The 19,497-nt window shown below is 44.7% G+C and overlaps 1 protein-coding gene across 1 annotated transcript in view; it reads left to right on the top strand.

Moving 5' to 3' along the window:
• DNAJC5 (DnaJ heat shock protein family (Hsp40) member C5) overlaps positions 1-19,497 on the top strand; it is a 109,182-nt gene that overhangs the window by 32,836 nt on the left and 56,849 nt on the right. The window contains exon 2 of the mRNA XM_086949752.1: positions 16,490-16,607. Within this exon, the coding sequence (XP_086805878.1) occupies positions 16,501-16,607 (107 nt within the window). The 5' untranslated portion in view covers positions 16,490-16,500. The remainder of the gene's footprint in view (positions 1-16,489; positions 16,608-19,497) is intronic.

Here is a 19,497-nt window from a genome sequence, read left to right as displayed (position 1 = left end):
TCAGTCATTTGCAACATCCAAATATTTATTTTACTAGATTCTGTCACTCCTACTCCCCACCCTCCTCCCCCCACGACTACGCTTTTCAATGTGACTGAGATTTATGGAACTTTAATGATGTGTGCATCCCAAGTATGTGAATTAGAGTTTTAGAATTTTAAATGGTGGGTGTTGTGGGTGCAGACAAATCTCATAATTCTTCAGGAAACACAACTATTGGAAAGCAAATCATCCATTGAAAGCAGGTTTGAAAGAAACCAGTTTCCAATCTCGGTAATCTACTAATAGAGGGGTTTCTGTATTAGAGAAGGTACAGAGGATATCCTTGTCTAATATTAGAACAAACCCTTGAGGTACATAGCTCATCACAAGAGTTAAGTGTGGGGAAGATGTGTTCAGACTGGCATCAATATACTATCCCAGCGTTGTAGTGTAGTTCCTATATCCCTGATAGGCGCTGCGTATTGGAATAATGTACACCATAGTTTTGACATAGGACTGAGGTCAGTATGTCTCTATCGAGTACATTAAACATAATTACTTGTGTGTGCCAGCTAACTCAGAGGCAGGCGCGGTGCGTCCATTGGGGCGTAGGGGCGTAGCCTCACTAAACCACATACAAATTTTTAAAAAAATCGCGCTACCTGCCGGCCGGGAATCCGGGAGACACCCGACTTTCCCGGAGTGCGCAGGGGGGGTGGGGGCCTGATGGGCCTGCTAAAGCTGCGCATGTCGACTTCTGGGCACAAACATGCCCGCGCATGCACAGATTGTTTCCCCCCTGATTTTCCCTTTAGAGAGAGGACATGGGGGCGGGCGGCAGCCCCCGGGGTTGTACATGGCGACTGGGCGAGCAGTTATGGTGCCCCCCCAGCCAATCCTGGCTGGGGGGGCACCATACAGCGCCAGGATTGGCTGGTCAATACCTAGCCCGAGTACATAACCCCCTGTCTGGGGGGCCAGAGCTCTCTCCCTCCCTCGTACTGCGGCCTCTGTTTGTTTATGGGGTTCGTTTGATGGAAGACTTGACCTCAGACCTGACCTGACCGGACCCAGGAAGGAATACTTGAGAGGGCGACACTGCGACAGTCAAGTCCCGAAGGAACCGCTCGGCCAGGGAGACCCGGCGTTCACACCAGCTCAGGTATGATCAGAGTGCTATGAAGGAACATTGTTTACTAAACGGGTTCACTGTAGTAGTGTAGTGTACACGGAAAGTGAAATCCGACCTTGAGAAATATAGATGCCGAGTGATTTTTATTTATTAAATTATGCCGCAGTAGCAATCGCCAGTTAGGCAGCACAGGTTTGCTTATGAAATGTGGTGATAGAAAAGTATATACCTGATTAACTCATTAAAGAAACACTATAGGAAGTAACGTCGTTATGCACGCGCTTGGAATGGCGGTTTTTGGCGCGCTGCTACAAATGAGTGTAGCTTTGTCGGCCATCTAACTGCTAATGACTCGTTTTGCTGCCCTTATTTAAACTAGTTTTGCTGGCCCTTCTGCCCTCATTTACACTCGTTTTGCTGCCCTTCTGCCCTCATTTACACTCGTTTTGCTGCCCTTCTGCAACTCGTTTTGCTGCCCTTCTGCCGTCAATTAGACTCGTTTTGCTGCCCTCATTTACACTCGTTTTGCTGCCCTTCTGCAACATTTGTGTTTGTCAGTGTTACATGCAATGTTTATTCCCCACGATCCCCACCCCTTTATGAATGATGGATGCAGGATGGATGAGTGGATGGATGGATGGGTGGATGGATGGATGGGTGGATGCATGAATGAATGATGGATGCAGGATGGATGAGGGATGGATGGGTGGATGGATGAATGGATGGGTGCATGAATGAATGATGGATGCAGGATGGATGGGTGGATGGGTGGATGGGTGGATGGATGGATGGATGGATGGGTGGGTGGATGGATGGGTGGGTGGGTGGGTGGATGGATGGGTGGGTGGGTGGGTGGATGGATGGATGGATGGATGGATGGGTGGATGCATGAATGAATGATGGATGCAGGATGGATGGATGGGTGGATGCATGAATTATTATTATTATTGTATTTCTTATATAGCGCCAGAATCGACGGATGCAGGATGGATGCAGAATTGGTGGATGGATGGGTGGATGGATGGATGGGTGGATGGATGGATGGGTGGATGCATGAATGAATGATGGATGCAGGATGGATGCAGGATGGATGGGTGGGTGGATGCATGAATGAATGATGGATGCAGGATGGGTGGGTGGGTGGGTGGATGCATGAATGAATGATGGATGCAGGATGGATGGGTGGATGGATGGGTGAATGCATGAATGAATGATGGATGCAGGATGGATGGGTGGGTGGATGCATGAATGAAAGATGGATGCAGGATGGATGGGTGGGTGGATGCATGAATGAATGATGAATTGAGGATGGATGCAGGATGGATGGATGGATGGATGGATGGGTGGATGCATGAATGAATGATGGATGCAGGATGGATGGATGGATGGATGGGTGGATGCATGAATGGATGCAGGATGGATGATGGATGGGTGGATGGATGGGGTGGATGGATGGATGGGTGGATGCATGAATGAATGATGTATGGATGCAGGATGGGTGGGTGGATGGATGGGTGGATGGATGCATGAATGATGTATGGATGGATGCAAGGTGGTTCCGGCTCGCTTGCTGCGGTGCAATATGCAAATTAGTTTACGCCGCACCACTTTCAAATGTCACTAGCCGCCCCTGCTCAGAGGTCACTAGAAACCTTCTTTTTTTTTTTTTCTTTGAAAACCTTTATTTAACATTTGCAATCAAATACAGACAAGGGCCTACAACCCCCAGGGCTGGCCGCTAAGCATTTCAGTACGTTATTACAATCCAACTTCAAACCCGCCTCCCTGGGGAGCATAGGAACTCCATCCACAAAGCGCATCGGTTGCAAAGGCAGTTCAATTCGGAAACAGGATAGGAGGTTTTCATTTTAAAATAGTAAGAAGAAAGGATCAGGTGTCGCACAGTGTCTCGGATCACAAAGGGGGGCGAGCAAAGAAACAATGTGTCCAAAATAAGCTCGCTATAATATAAGTCAACGGCGTTAAGACATATGACATCAGGATAAACTAGGACATTATTATTCGTCTACGCCATCATTATTGTCCGCCCCATAGCACCAAAACCTCAGAAAAAGTCAAGGTACAGATGTAGAAACAAGGATGTAAGAAAGCCGAACCCACTACACTAACCCGGAAAAGGAAAAGAAGAAAAGACAAGGGAAGAGAAGGAAGAAAAGAGGCCATAGAACAAAAATAAAAACTAACACCCATCCCCACACCCCGCACCCCTGCTGATGACTACGGCCACCCCTCTCGCAGCGTGCCTGTCACCCAGTAACCAGAACCCGAAATATAGAAGAAAGGGAAAGAAAGAAAAGGCAAAGAACCCCACTCGATGAGGGAAATCGGAGGAGGGCATATTTCTACGGACTCCCGGTCTCCTTCCCCCGTCGTAGCCAGCCCCGCCCTGGACTCCGTTAGGTCAATAAAACAATCCCGTTAAACATAGTGTCACAAAGAGACCCAGATAAAATCTCAACCCTGGCCCCGTCGATCAAATTCACTGAAGTCGTCAATTAAGGAAAGCCCTTTCCACAAATCACTGCAAAAGTCTACAGAACAGGAGTACACAGATGAGAAAAGAACGGCAGGTCTCAATGTAGATGGTTGGTGCCAATGTTGCCCCTCCCTGTCTTCGAAGCCAAGCTTTACCCCATCCGCCATCTTGAAAGACCGACAGGGGAGGGGAGTCGACACGGTCCGAAACAGCAAAAGATAAAAAGTAGAAAGTTCCAAAATGGGGACGACATGTAAATGTTCCGAGGGATACACAATCGGGGGTTCCAACGGCTCCATTGGGTGACCAGGCACAGTACAGTCAGGTAGATCCACTACAATAGGGGCAAACCCTGCTTCCAGCGCCGGGTCAAAATACGTCTCCGAAACATCTATTGAAAAGCGGGCTGGCTGCCGGGTCGCGGGTGTCGAGTCAGGATCCGGTCTCAGGCCTGGGAGTCCATCCGTCGCAGACAACAAACTGCAAGTCTGGACTTCAATAGTCCCCTTAAGTGCCATGAGTGCCTCCAGCACCGTTCGCAGTGACGGGCCAGTTCGAGCCTGCTCCGCTAGATGCCTTTCGTCCTCCAACATGGTGGTCCCCACGGAGAGGCGCCTTCTCCGGGGCAAAATTAGGCGGAGCAGGAGTAAGCCATGAGGGACTGACAATTAGCGAGCAGTAATACGCAGCGAGGCACCGACCCGGGGGAATCGGCGATGTGAATGCCGAACCCCCGGTCAGGGACCCCCGCGACACAGCACCGTGTGTCACTCGTCACCTCACCTACTGTAGGGCACCAGGCAGCTGATGGTAGCAGACCAATCAAAAAGTCCGAGTGTTCCAGAGATCGGACCCGACCACATTCAGCAGTCCGTTGTTATTCAACTCGGACCCGGCAGAGCCCGCACTCGAGACCCCGGCGTCCCTACTGGGTTAGGCCTCAATGCGACCATCGAAGTAGCTCCGCTCCACAACGGCGGAGAAACTCCGGGATTGCACCACTGGAATGCGGGTCGGATCACACACACGGATCCGGTGCAGGTAATCAGGATAAGCAACAGGATAATCGTGCGAAGGACGGAGGTCAGCGGAGCCAGGAAACTATGCGGCCATCTTGGTTGGTGTCGTAGCTCCTCCTCCACTAGAAACCTTCTTGAATGAACAAGAAGGGATTCGTTTCTGACAACTGCATAAACATGACAACTTTGTTTCCCTTAGAGTCTGAATAATCTTAGAGTCGTGGAAACAATAGATAACCGTTTCACTCAGTCAATCGTGCATGCTTCCTTTCTACAGAGTGTTGCACAGAAGTAGGGAGACGGGCGTTTCAATAAAAAGGGTTTATTGAACAATCTTATTTCTCATGCAAGAGATATGAACTGCTACAATCATAAGACAGAATGCGAAGTATAAAATGTACAGCGTTAGCAGTAAGATGAAATAAAACATTAATAGCATGTCTTGTAGCTATGACATATATTCATTAAAATACATACATAAATGACACAGGCTAAAATACTCATCTGGTGCTTCTAAAATAATCCTACCCCATTGTACCTAACTTCAGTCTAGTACGAGGGAAGAAGTAGGTGCTGTTTTAGTCTGGGTTAGTTATGCCAAGAGTTGCCAAAAGTTTCTCTTGGTCCAAATCAGCTCCATACCTTAGAATGAGAGAGGTTGGTATCTCTTTCCCGGGAATCGATCTCTACCACTGCATAAGGGAAGTCAGAAACACTGGAGCTGGATTCTCGGCGAGGAGGATGACAGTGTCTGGTCAGTGCGTCAGTTGGGGACTTGACTTCCTTCGGGACTTGTTGTGGGGAGCCGCTTCGTGCAAGTAGGTAGCCGAACCGCACCGCGCCTTACCATAGCAAGTGAAGGTATATTTATACCTTGAAGGTGTTTAAGCATGCCAGTATTGACATAAAAGTCTGGCATAAGAACGACATGAATGAACCCCTAAGGAATAGGTGTTCATGCATAATAAATGAGTTCTTGGAGAAATCACTATCCACGCAAGGGGAAGTCTTAAAGGCTTTAGAGTCTGGTTTTCCAAGAACTCGTTGTGACGTAGATGAATGGATGTAAGTAGCCATGCCTGTATTTGGTTAGCATGAACAATGCCTAAATAGGGCTGGATTCCAATGCCTAAATAAGGGCAATGTGAATTGTACCTGTATAAGGGCATGAATCGGGAAATTCATACGGAATTCAAATCGACACACAACAGCGTAGACAGAACCAAATACTTTGAGCTTCTACTAAATATGGATGGACTTCCTCTACCCCTTTATCATAGAATCTATGTTGGATGTATAACTAGATAGACCTCTAAAACCTTGTAAGCATAGTTAACACAGCTGTGATAATGAAGGATTTACACGTGAAATTTGGAAGATGCATCAGACCTAAGAAGCTTTAATTTCATTTCTGGAAAGTATGGCCATCAGTCGAGAGAGTCCTAACATTTCACTTAATTATATCCCCAGGCAGGGATATCATTAAGATTGAACAAGGGAATGCATTGGTAAAAAGTAGATTGATGCTCTGTAGAAGGCTTTTCCTGGAAGCAGCAGTCAAGAAAGTATTGCACTCCAGGTCAGATGAAATCTTTCAATTCAGGTTGGCTCAATCCTCTGTGAAAGATATGAGAGATATATCAAAAGTACTTCAAAGGGTTATTTAGAGAAATTTCTGTAGGTCTCATGAGCTAAAGATTGAGAGCTAGAGGAGAAACTGAAGGACTTTGAAACTAAATGGCATTGTTACCATAAGTCAGTGGACCAAAAATAAATTATTCAGGGATTTTCCTCACATGCAATAAGTCCAGATTATTCAGTCTATGATCGCAATGTTTCAGTCTCTGTCTTGGATCATGGGGAGAAGTTATGAGGCCATTTGTCTGATCTTGAAGGCCTTCACGTCCTCCATAAAGGAGAGGCTGGTGCAGGTTTCATGGAAAACACCTCCACCTTGTGATTCTTCAACAAGCAGGGCAAAGCAGGGTCTTGGTCCTGTGTCAGGCGGCTCTTGACTTGAGGTGGTTATAGCGCCAGGACATTTACCTGACTGGCTGCAAACCACCTAGCAGGGTCACTTAGCACCATACCAGAGGAACTGAGCAGATGGCGCCTGGAAGATCACAATAGTGAGGAGAACCCTGGCCAGATCTTTTCGCTACCATCACAACACGCAGTTTTGAAAGATTTGCCCTTTGACGTTTACACAAGAACATTGATGCAGTGTGGCTGGAGTGGAAGATGGGGCTCCTTTATTTGTTCCCACCCTCCTCTCCTGGCTAGAGTACTGAAAGAGATCAAGAACAACTGCGCCTAAGCCATTCTGGTTGCCCCGGATACCTGGACCGTCTGGCCATGAGTATCTGTCTTCCGATTTGGCAGCCGCTTCATGAGGACCTTTAGCCTTGGGAACACTGCACGGTCCTCCACCCTACTCCTTTCAATCTACATGTGTGGCGATAGAGTGGTGGCAACTGACTGCGTTTAATCTGCCGCCTGCATTTGTGGATTTTATCTTTGTCTTTGGGTTTAGGGCCCATTCTTACAGTGCCAAAGCTGCGTCTCCTGGAAATTTGTCAAAACACTGCTGCCTTGACAGCCAGATTCAACAGGAGTGACTATTTGGCTGTTCGGTCCTGCAGGACCTTTTGGTCTGTGTCTTTCCACAGACCAACTACCGATGGAGATACTGCTTTTGCATATATTCTGGTGAGGAATCTGCAGTTGAAAGTATCCATGAAAAGAATAAGTTATTTACTTTGGTAATACTCTTCTACTCTTTCTAACAGCACGTTCCTCACTGCCCTCCTGCCTCCCTGTTCTGTTGAATGGATTCTTTTTCCATCTAAAAACATCCCAAATTGGAGATGTGCACACTGGCATGAACAGTTGGTTTGTGGTTCCACGTTCAAGGACGTGGACGGTGTACAGAAAGAAACTGATGTAAGAGCGATTGGGTAAGAGCGCTTGGGTGGTCGTTTTTGGGGCAAAGCGGAGTCTAGGTAAAGTCGCACTATGCCAACTAGTGGCTTACAGTGGCTATGCTGAAAACGTTCCTGATCTGGTCTGGCACCTGAAAATATTCTAAGTGGAAGGAATCTATAGTTACATTGATTATCTGTGTTACTGAAGGCAAGTAATTTGTTCATCTTTTCTATAAGAGCCTCTTGATGCTGTTAGTAGTAAAGCCAGTCTGACAATGTCATTTAAATAGTGATGCTAATACTAAATGTGATTTCACCACTTATTTAATCAGTTGCATTTGTAATGTCATCATCAGTAACCCCTTCGCTGCTTGTGATGACCAACGGCCGTCGCGTGCACTTCCTCCGTAGTGCTGCACACGTCCGTTGGCCGTCGCGGCCCCGCCCACTGCTTTAATCTGCTTCACCGTGGCGGAATTGCCGCCGCGGTTAACACTGGTGACATCAACTATAACAAACAGCTACCGGAAGCAAATAGATGCCCTAAAAGATCATATAGATCATAAAGGTTGTAGTTGGCCTGACTAGATGTCCTCAGAGTTTGCACGTAGACTGCAAATGAGCAGTACATCTGTATGCCATCATTTACAGAGAAAATGCTGATTGCATGGAGCTGGAAGTGTTCAGAAGTGCTGGTTGGAAACTAAATACATTCCGCCAGGTAACATGTAGAGAATAGTCTTCCGCCTATAGAGAGAGCAATATTCACAAAAGTCTACCCTCAGCAGCTGCAGGTCATCCCAGGGAACTTGCAGAGAAGAAAGACTGTTGTAGTGTTGCTACCAAGGAACAGATCTCCTTATAAATATTAAATATACTTGTAAGACTGCAGTACTACTGTCTAAAGATTAGTAGTCCTCGCACATAGATGGAAAGAAGTATTTCTTGGCTAGTAGCAGAATTGGAAAAAAAGGCAATTGCTTGCAGCTTCTGTGATGTATTGAAAAGGGCACTAGAAGGCCTTATGGTTGCTTCGCTAACAATAATTCGCGAATAACTGTTTTTAAAGTTGTGATTAATATCTATAAAGACCCCTCAATGAAGGCTTTTCAGGACATTGTAAGTTTTTATGTATTTTTGTGTATTACATTAATTGCTAATTGGTCTTGGTAGACAACCATAACGTTGCTTAAAAGATTTTTTTTTAAATCACTGATATTATATTATGTAATTCTGCATTAACATGACCATTCACACACACAGCTCAGTCAGCATGTGTCTCTTCTATCAGGCAAGAATAGCAGCGTTGTAACCCCATGAACACAGCAGATTTGTGACTAATGTTTGGTGTTTCAGCATCTGCTACCTGGATTAGTAGGCCAGTAAAGGGTTAAAGAAGAGCCGTGAAGGGACACAGCTAGTGTGTAAATACCTGTTAATCCACCACGTGCTAGGAGTAAGGCTAACTTAATCCCAACACAGGGGTCGCTTTGCCGGCGGAAGCTGATCTGTCTGCATTAACTGGCGGTTGGAGCTAATCTGGGAATGTTTTTATAGATTTCACCAAAGTGCAGCCACAACCCTTCCAGTCTGTGCATGCTGAATCCTGCCAGCCCCCTGTAGGCACAGACTTCACAAGCAAAAGTACAGTCCATATGTCTTGCCTATGAGAGCTATTGGTGTGGGCAATGTTTTGTAGCCATGCTGTACAGCACCACAGACGATTTGCAGTGGGGCTTCAACTAATTTAAGAAAGCACTATTAGACAGCCAGGGTTAATGTCCTTTTTTCTTTTTATAATAAAAAAAGTGCATTAACACTGGATGAATCATAGTCCCTTTTTTAATTAATCTTTTTAGCCATGCTGCCCAGAAGTTATGCTACCATACAGCATGGCTACAAATTATTGCCAAAGTTGGCAATAACTATGCTGTTTAGCATGAACACAAAGCAATGGCAAAGCCAATGGGCCTAAAGACGAGACCTATTGGCTTTGCCAATGCATTTTAGGTCTCGGCCCAGCACTCCGGGGATTCTGAGCTAATCCATGTGTTTGCCTTTGCATGATAAAAAGAAAACACTTGACATTTGGCAAAAAATCCAATAATGTAAAGAAAGCAATTGCGCCCATGCCCATGTCTTTGTGAAAATGTATTTGGAAGCAGATAACCCCTGTTTTCACATTAAAAGCTGATGACATCTTTTGTGCAGTAAACATTCATTTTACAGGAGAAAAGGGCATCGTTGAAGTGTGTGTGGTGTAGTAAAACATTGCTACAAATGGCAAGAGATTTAACAAGGACAGCAGGGAAGAATAATACAAGTAGTACCTCAGCCACAGCGCGATCAGCGAAAGGAGAGCAATCAAGTTGATGTACTCAGTGCCTGGTCCATGCTTCAGTCGGAAAAAAAAGGAAGTGAAGCCAGCATGTGCGGGCCAATTTCACGTCAACAAATAAATGTAACATTGATGGCAACAAATGTAAATCAGTGTGCGGGCTGTAGGCCCCTTGTTGCATAAATTATCTCTTACAAGTCAGAGCGCATGCGCTGTTGCAGATCAGACCAACAGCCTGGAGCTGCGAACGATGACAACCTGGCCTCGGGCCTGAATTGATGACATGCGACCTATGCTATAGGTCTGGTAATGAATACGTATCATTTGCGAACACTGATCCGTCTGGCGTGTAGCATGTGACAAAGGCCTAAAGTGAGGAAATGTGGTCCTGTAGCAGCAGTTTACTTCCTTCTCCCTTTGGTCAAAGCCTTCAAGAGGAATGTGACCAAATATCTCTGACAAGACTACATAGAGTCCCCTTCGAGACTACACCTCCATCCATGCCACCTCCGTACCATTGCATGTCGGAGGATCATCTGGCCCTTCTCCAACAGTAAGTTTCGGCACTCTTAGCCAAGGGAGTCATCTAGCGCGTTCCTGTCCCCGAAGTAAGTCGTGATTGCTATTCCCACTACTTTCTGGCGCCCAAGAAGGACAAAGGCCTGCATCCTATCTTGGATCTCAGGAACGTCAACCGCTTCCTCCGGAAGGAGAAGTTCAAGATGTTGATGCTCGCTCGACCCTGGAGACTGGGTGGTAGCGTTGGACTTGCAAGATGCTTATTTTCACATCCCGTCCTGCCATCCCACCAGGCGTTACCTGTGGTTCACGGTAGGCCACAAACAGTTTCAGTTTGCCCTACTCCCATTTGGCCTTATCAGCGCCCTTTGGGTGTTCACAAAAGTGATGGCGGTGGTCACAGCTCATCTGCGCAGATCAAGGGTTCCAGTCGTTCCCTATCTCGACAACTAGCTGTTGAAGGTTGGCTCGCCCCAGGCTGTTGTCTCCCATTCCAGACTACAGCCGACCTCCCGCCTTCACTGGGGTTCTCCATCAACGTGCTGAAGTCACACCTCTCTCCCTATTTTCATCGTAATGGTTCTGGATACGACGCAGTTTCGGGTCTATCCTCCTAAACAGTGAGTCCAGGATATTCGGGCTATGATTCCTATCTTTCAGCCTCTATCCCAGGTTTCGGTCAGGATAACCGTCTGGCTCCTGGGCCTGATGGCCACCTGTATCCTGCTGGTGGACCATGACAGATGGCATATGTGGGCTCTGCGGTGAGACCTGAAGTTCCAGTGGGCACAGCATCAGGGGAATCTGTCTGATTGTGTTCAGAGGGCACTGCACGACAATTGTAGTGATGGCTAACTAACCAGGATTGGATCAACAGCAGATCCCTCTCCCTTCCCCAACCAGAGTTCACAGTGGTGACATATGCATCCCTTCTGTGGGGGGGGCAGCCACATGGGAGAGACAGAGATCAGAGGGCTCAGTCTCCGGCGGAGTCCGGGCTCCACATCAACCTTCTGGAGCTTCGGGCGATCCATCTTGCACTAAAAGCATTCCTTCCCTCTGTCTGGGGAAGAGTAGTCCAGCTCCACAAGTAATCATTACAACAGATGCATCTTTACACCGTTTGGGAGGGGGCGCACATGCAAGATCTCAGTGTGTGGTCAGTGGTTCAGTGGTCTTCAATTAAAATGTCTTTACACTTCAGTCATCTCTAGCTTCTTGCGATTCAATTAGCTCTCACAGCTTTTCAACAGCATCTTCAACACACAGTGGTTCAATTCCACACAGGCAACATGACCGTCATGTATTACATTAAAAAAACAGGGAGAAACCCACTACATACAGTGGTCTCTAGCTCACTTCATAAGGTATAAAGCCATACATCACATCATCCACTTCCTAGCAGAATACCTACCAGGGATGTACATTGACTTTGCAGGTGCACAAATGGGAATTTGGCACAACTTTACTTTACTCATACTTCCAACTGGGGGAGCCCGGAAGGTAGATCTATTTGCCACACAACAGAATGCAAAATGCCAAAGATTCGCCTCCAGGTTTTCTCACCCTCAGTCCAAGAGCAATGCCCTATGGATCTATTGGTCAGGGATATTTGGCTACGTTTTTCCTCCTCTCCCACTCATTCCTTAATTGGTTCAGAACCTCAGGCAAACATCTCTTACACTGATCCTATTAGCCCCTACATGGACTCCAAAATCATGGTTCACAACTCTGCTAAATCTGTCAATTGTGTCACATGAGAAGTTGCCAATCTGGCCACACCTAACTCGGGATACGAGCAGGATCATACACCCCAAGTTCCTCAATCTAGCGATTTGGCTCCTGAGATCCTAGAGTTTGGATACCCACATTTTCCACAAGAATGGATATCCATTCTTAAACAAGCTTGTTGGATCACCTCACAGGCATGCTATGCATCAAAACAGAAAGATTTGTACACTATTGCTTAACAAAACAGATACAACCACTCTCACCTATGGTACAAGATCTTGTTTGTTACCTACTTCACCTACAACAGGCAGGCCTTGCCTACACTTACATTCACTAGCACTTGCTGCGTATATGCAAAACAGACCGCAAACATCTTTGTTTAACATTCCAGTGATCAAAGTCTTTATGGAAAGACTTAAAAGGGTTTTTGCACCCTCCACTCCACCAGCACCAATCTGGAATCTCAATATAGTCCTCACCAGACTCATGGGTCCTCCTTTAGAACTATTACATGTATTTGATCTACAGATTCTCACATGGAAAGTAAACTTGAGTAGCTATAACATCCCTCAAATGGATCAGCGAACTTCAGGCACTCACTTTGGATGAACAGATTTTTGAAGTCCGTCCTAATAAACTAGTACTAAGAACAAATCTAAAATTTCTCCCTAATGTGAGTTCTTCTTTTCATTTAAATCAGTCCATTGATGTCCCAGTTTTCTTTCCAAAACCAGACTCCATAGCGGAAAGAGCACTTACATTGAAGAGGCGAAACCCTTTAATAAAACTCTGCAGCTTTTTGTCGTTTTTTAAAACCTTCGAAAAGGCTCTCCAATTTCCATACCAGGAATTGCAAGGTGGATAGTAAGATGTACACAAACTTGCTACCGCAGGGATTGCTTCTCACCTCCTCTGACAACTACAGACCATACAGAAAGCCACAGCCAGACTCCTCCTGAATCTCCCTAGAGAAACCCACATCATCCCCTACCTCAGGGAACTCCACTGGCTCCTGGTACAGAAAAGCTGCCAGTTCAAGCTCCTGACCCATGCATACACACACGCCCATACACAACTGTGGACTTGCCTTTCTTGAACCATCGCCTGAACTTCCATCAGCCCACCAGACGCCTCCGCTCCACATACCTTTCTCCAACCCTCCCCTCTGCATCCAACGTAGCATATGCAGAGGTCACTCCTTCTATCTAGCAGTGAAGACATGGAACAAGCTACCCTATCATGTACGGACCTCCCCATCTTTTCCAGAGTCCCGAAAGTCCTTCAAGACTGGCTATTCGGCTAATCAATTGGACTTTGTCACTGCATGATACCCTTACAGGAGACGAGTAGCGCTGTACTGACCACAAGGCCAAATGAATTCTATCTGCTACTCCAAGATATCATTTCACATATAAAAAAGAGCATTTTTAGGCAACATTCCTTTAGTGGACATCTGTAAAGCAGCCACATGGAATAACCCACATGTATTCCTCAAGCATTACTGTTGAAATGTTCTAGCTAACCAACTAGCTAGAGTGCTTCAGGCTGTCTTGCAAACACGTTTTCAAGCATCTAGCCACCGCTTTTTGGGGAGCACTACTTTACACTCGATGCTAAGCCCATGTATAATAATAATAATAATAAAAGATTAAGATTCTGCTCTGGCTGACACGGTCAAGCTGCACCCACCCTGTATCTAATGCCAACACATGCTACAATAGGAATATATTACTTAACCTGTTAGCATCTGTTTGTAGTGTGGGGTACTGTAGATTTATGCGCCACGTGGCCTCCTCCCCAGAAGCTACTGACTGATGAACGATCTTTCCTATTATACATTTACCTTCCTACAATATAACTTACATGGTCATTTTTACTGCCTCATTTGCTGCACATGTCTTAAGCTCACTCGATGAGTTAAAAACAATCTAGCAAATCGACCTACCTAATTATTATTAATGAGGCAGGTCGCAATTTGCAACCCATTACGAATCGTTAAAATCACAGGGATGATGGCCTACTGGGGTAAGCTGATCACTATGTCTGTGATTGCTTTTAATTAAAGCTGTCATTAAAAAAAAATGCAGGCAGTTTTCCTTAAAGGAAAATAGGTTGCATTTAAAAAAGAAAAATTAAAAGTTTTATTTTTATTTTTCAAGAACAGGCAGTGGTCCGTGGGACCACTGCCTTCTCTTAAAAAACACATTTTTGCAAACTTTGGGACTGCTTCCAGTTTGCGAATGGGTTGCCACCTACTTGAAGTAGGTGGGAAAATGCAAATGTTTTGTGACAGCATTTTGGTTGTAAAATATTCTTGCATGCTGGAGCGATTAGGTATTAGGAAGAGACGCCCTAAACACGCTTCTCACTAATACCGAATCGGTATGTATTCACAATTTTAAATTGCGATTCGGTTACATGTCATCAAATCGCATTCATACATACCAAAATGTATTTTACTGGTTGCAAATGGCCCGATTCAATGAATCAGGCTGTTTGCTATTGGTAAAATGCGTGATACATATGGCCCAAAATCTTGTAACTTTTACAGACTTTTCGAATAAAATCAACTTTCAATGTCTGAGCCCAACACTAGATGGCAGGGTATGCTAAGCATATGAATCTATGGCACTACATGCTACCAATAGACACTTACAGGGAAAGTAACATTCTTTTTAGTGTGTACAATTGTATGTAGAAAACTAACTGATCACTACAGTTATGTCTAAGGCATACCTTTTCATCACTGAGAATGCTCTCTTTAACTGGCCTCGGAAGGGAGCTTGTTGCGTGTAGGACAGTAAACATGTGTTTTCTTAACGTTCTGCTATGCATGTTGGCACCCGTAATAGAAAATTCCGAGCCCTAGAACACTATTTTTTTGTTATTACAATTCATTGTGGGATATATTTTGAAAGGGTTATGAAAATCCTAGGACTGTTTTATCTATATTCATGATACCATATTGGATGCCCCCTCATATTTTGAATTTTCTGTATTTTTCACTCTTACAAATGTTAGAATGATTCTAGTTTCTAACCCCTCAAGTGTTAGATTGATGGTAGCTTCCTCCTTCAAAGGGGTTAGATTGATGGTAGCTTCCTTCCTCACAAGGGTTAGATTGATGGTAGCTACTTCCCTCATAGGGGTTAGATTGATGGTAGCTACTTCCCTCACAGGGGTTAGATTGATGGTAGCTTCTCACTCGCAAGGGTTAGATTGATGGTAGTGCATCTCTCACAAGGTTGAGATTGATGGTACCTTCCTTCCTCACAAGGGTTAGATTGATGGTAGTTTCTCTCTCACAAGGGATATATTGGTGGTAGCTTCCTCCTTCAAAGGGGTTAGAATGATGGTAGCTTCCTCTTTCACAGGAGTTTGATTGATGGTAGCTTCCTTCCTCAAAAGGGTTAGATTGATGGTAGCTTCCTTCCTCACAAGGGTTAGATTGATGGTAGCTTCCTTCCTCACAAGGGTTAGAGTGATGGTAGCTTCCTTCCTTACAATGGTTAGATTGATGGTAGCTTCCTTCCTCACAAGGGTTAGTTTGATGGTAGCTTCCTTCCTTACAATGGTTAGATTGATGGTAGCTTCCTTCCTCACAATGGTTAGATTGATGGTAGCTTCCTTCCTCACAAGGGTTAGTTTGATGGTAGCTTCCTTCCTCACAATGGTTAGATTGATGGTAGCTTCCTTCCTTACAATGGTTAGATTGATGGTAGCTTCCTTCCTCACAATGGTTAGATTGATGGTAGCTACTTCCCTCACAGGGGTTAGATTGATGGTAGCTTCTCTCTCACAAGGGTTAGATTGATGGTAGCTTCCTTCCTCACAAGGGTTAGATTGATGGTAGCTTTCTCTCTCACATGAGTTTGATTGATGGTACCTTCCTTCCTCACAATGGTTAGATTGATGGTAGCTTCCTTCCTTACAATGGTTAGATTGATGGTAGCTTCCTTCCTGAAGGACTGAAGACTCTACTCTTCCCTTGAGCGCTCCCTCACTTGACTTCCCACCTTCCAGGATGTGTTCATCAGCGCCAGGATGCCTAAGGGTAGCTGAGCGCTCTACAAAACCTAAAATCAAATCAATCAAATCAAATCTTCCTCACAAGGGTTAGATTGATGGTAGCTTCCTTCCTCACAAGGGTTAGATTGATATGAACTTCCTCCCTCACAGCTGTTAGACTGGTGGAAGTTTACACCGCCTGGACTTTTAGATTTGACAGTAGGCAGTTTCCACCTTCACAAATATTGATTGACAACAGTTTACATCCTCACAGGCATTCGAAAGGCTGCAGTTTTAGCTGTTTCAAGAGTTGTCTAAATATTTTTTTCATCCATACAGATTAGCTGACCATGTCAGAGCAGCGGCAGCGTTCCCTGTCCACGTCTGGAGATTCGCTCTACCACGTGCTGGGGCTGGACAAGAACGCCACGTCCGATGACATCAAGAAGTGCTACAGGTGAGCTGGGAAGGGAGGGTCTCTGAACACCCAGAAGTAGTTGTGGGGAGGAGGCGAGAGAAGGAAATTGGACATTGGAAGCCCTGATGAAGGAGAAAATAGACATTTGGGCTGGGCAACAGCAGGGGTAAGGGTGGGAGGTACGTGTATCTTCATCCCTCAAGGCTAAATATTAGTCAGTAATCTGAAATCCAACAGCAGTAGTCATTACATGGAGATCAAACACATATTCTACTGGCCTAGGAAGTCGGATGGTGTGACGGTCTGGCGCCACAGATTTCCTGTTTTTGTGCAGCACATACACGGAAGGGCCAGTAGGTTGTAGCACTGTTCTTCCTGTATTTGTGAAGAACATACCTGGAGGACATGGTTTGGAGACCCAGCTTTCTTGCACTTGTGTACCACATTTCTTGGAGGGCGAGAAATGTGGCTTTCCCAATTTCCTATACTGGTGTTGTGAATACCTGTGAATTGCCTAATTTAAAACCCCCTTTTATGCATTATATCTAGGTGGGAGGCTACATCTAAGTTCTAAATTTCATGTATTCATCTACAGCATACATAGAAGTGCAGGCAGTTCGGAATTCTAGATTTTCTATATTTGTGTAATTCCTGTCTTGGAGCATCTAGCATAGAAACCTAGATTACATGTATGCATGTAGTAGCTACCTAGCCTGAACACTAGCTATCCTGTATTTGTCTAGGGCAAACAAGGGCAGGAGTTAGTTTGGGACCACTGACTCCATGTATTTGTGATCCACCTACCTGGTAGGGCAAATATTGTGGGGGACTAAATGTACAGGTGCCTGTGCAGTGCATTACTAGGAGGAGAGGCTAGAGGTTCTAGATTTCTTATGTTAGTGGTGCAGTGGTTCCTAATCTTTATAGAATCTCGACCCACATTAAGAATACCTATCTTTAATGAACAAGATGGGTGATTTTTGAATGTAACTAAAGCATTGTGTGGTAGCACTTCGTCATTTACAGACAGTTTACACATACATACAGTTTTACTGGTATAGCTTTATAGGCCACAAGTGAAGATACAAATCTGGTTTCTATGAATATTTATCATTTGTGCATTACCAAGTAAAGTTTCTTGATCCTACTAAAATATCTGGTTCTAGCACTTCAGATTTGCCACAAAAATGTGTGTTCTTTGCTTTCCTAACTGCTACCTGCTAAATGCATGCAGGTCATTTACAGTTATTTACATTTTTATTGTGTGTTGCAAAAAGGACATCCTACATCCTTTTCATTCACACTCCCTGTACTCCAGCATGACTGTCACACTTTAAAAACTCCTCTCACTTTGCAGTCTGAGAAAGAAAGGTAAACACCAATCCAATGTTAAAAGAAAAAGCAATTTACCAGAAGACATAGTCTGACATTTGACCTCTGCCTTTAGAGCACTGGCAAATGTGACAAGATAAACACAGAATATAAAGGCATCTTTATTTATTGCTCTGACTTTCCCCACCCGACAAAAATCAGCTCGCGACCCACTAGTGGGTCACAACGTACAGTTTGAGAAACGCTGCTGTACCTCATACTTGGTAGACGGTTAGTTTCAAGACCTTGATTCTGAATATTTATGCAGTACATACGTAGGAGGGAAGCTAGTGTTGAGTTTTACATTTTTGCATATACGTTTTACAAACCTAGGAGGGCGGCAAGTGTGGGGCTAAAGATTTGCTTTGTTAATATTGTGCATATCGAAGTGGAGGCTAGCTTAGAGACCTCGAATCAATGTATAAGTGTAGTAAAAATATAAACAAATACGTGCCCAGGAGGACGGCTAGTGAGGAGTACAGTCTAAATGTTCTGTTTTCACATAGCACATACCTAAGTGGGCAGCTAGTGTGGTGTTCTCGATTTCCTAAATTGGCGGAGTGCTTACCAGGGATGTGGCTAGATCAGTGTTTCCTAAAGGGTGGGTCGCTGTCCACTCGTTCAGAGTGAGTCGATTTTTGGTGTGTTGCCAAAGTCCAAGCAATAAACAAAAATGCCTTTAAATGCTTTATTTATTGTCCCATTTTTGCTTTGCTTCAAAGATGGAGATCAAATATCAGGCTATGTCCTCTGCTGCTTATTTTTTAACACATTGACGGGTGTTTATGAACTCCTCTCACTTTGCAGACAGAGAAAGAAATAAGTAAAGACATTCGGGCTGGGGTACATGAAGTGTGAAAGGAAATGAAAGGCTGTAGGATGTCATTGTTTTCCCTTACACAAGAAAATGTAAATCCTGTAAATGAACTGTACACATTCAGCAGACAGTTGTTATTCTGAAGTGTTGTGGAAACAAAGATTTTATTAGGATCAGAGCAAATCAAGACACTTCCCTTGATGATGCACAATTAATAAATATTCATTGCAGTCCAGTTTCCACACATTATCCTTTGTGTACAGCTTTATCTGTAAGACTGTATGTCTTTGGAAATGTAGCCACCATTTCAAAGGAAAATGTGCAGTCTATAAATAATACGCTCCCAAACCATTATTTAAATTAAAAATCGCCTGTCTCATGTCCATTAAAGCGGGGTGAGTGGCGAAAGTTTGTCATGCTAAAAAGTGGGTCTTGGTTCTAAAAGGTTTGGGAGCACAGGGCTAGATTATGTATTTATTGTACATGCCTAGGAGTGCGTCTAATGCCTAGTGCTAGATTTCCATGTATTTGTGAAGTGATTACATGGGAAGTTGTCTAGTGTGGATCCGTGGATTCACGTTTTTGGAAACCACACACTGAGAGTTGAACCCTGTCCCTCGTATTCCAGGAGGAGGGAATAGACTTAGATTTGTGTCTGCGCTTCTCACTTTCTTCCACGTGGTGGTGCCATCGAGCCATGGCATAATTATTTATTAAATGCACAATTATCGCCTGTTGAAC

Source organism: Lissotriton vulgaris, unplaced genomic scaffold (genome assembly GCF_964263255.1).
Source record: "Lissotriton vulgaris unplaced genomic scaffold, aLisVul1.2 SCAFFOLD_722, whole genome shotgun sequence".
Classification (NCBI taxonomy): Eukaryota; Metazoa; Chordata; class Amphibia; order Caudata; family Salamandridae; genus Lissotriton; species Lissotriton vulgaris.
Note: the sequence above shows the minus strand (reverse complement) of the source record. Positions and strands in the feature narration are given on the sequence as shown.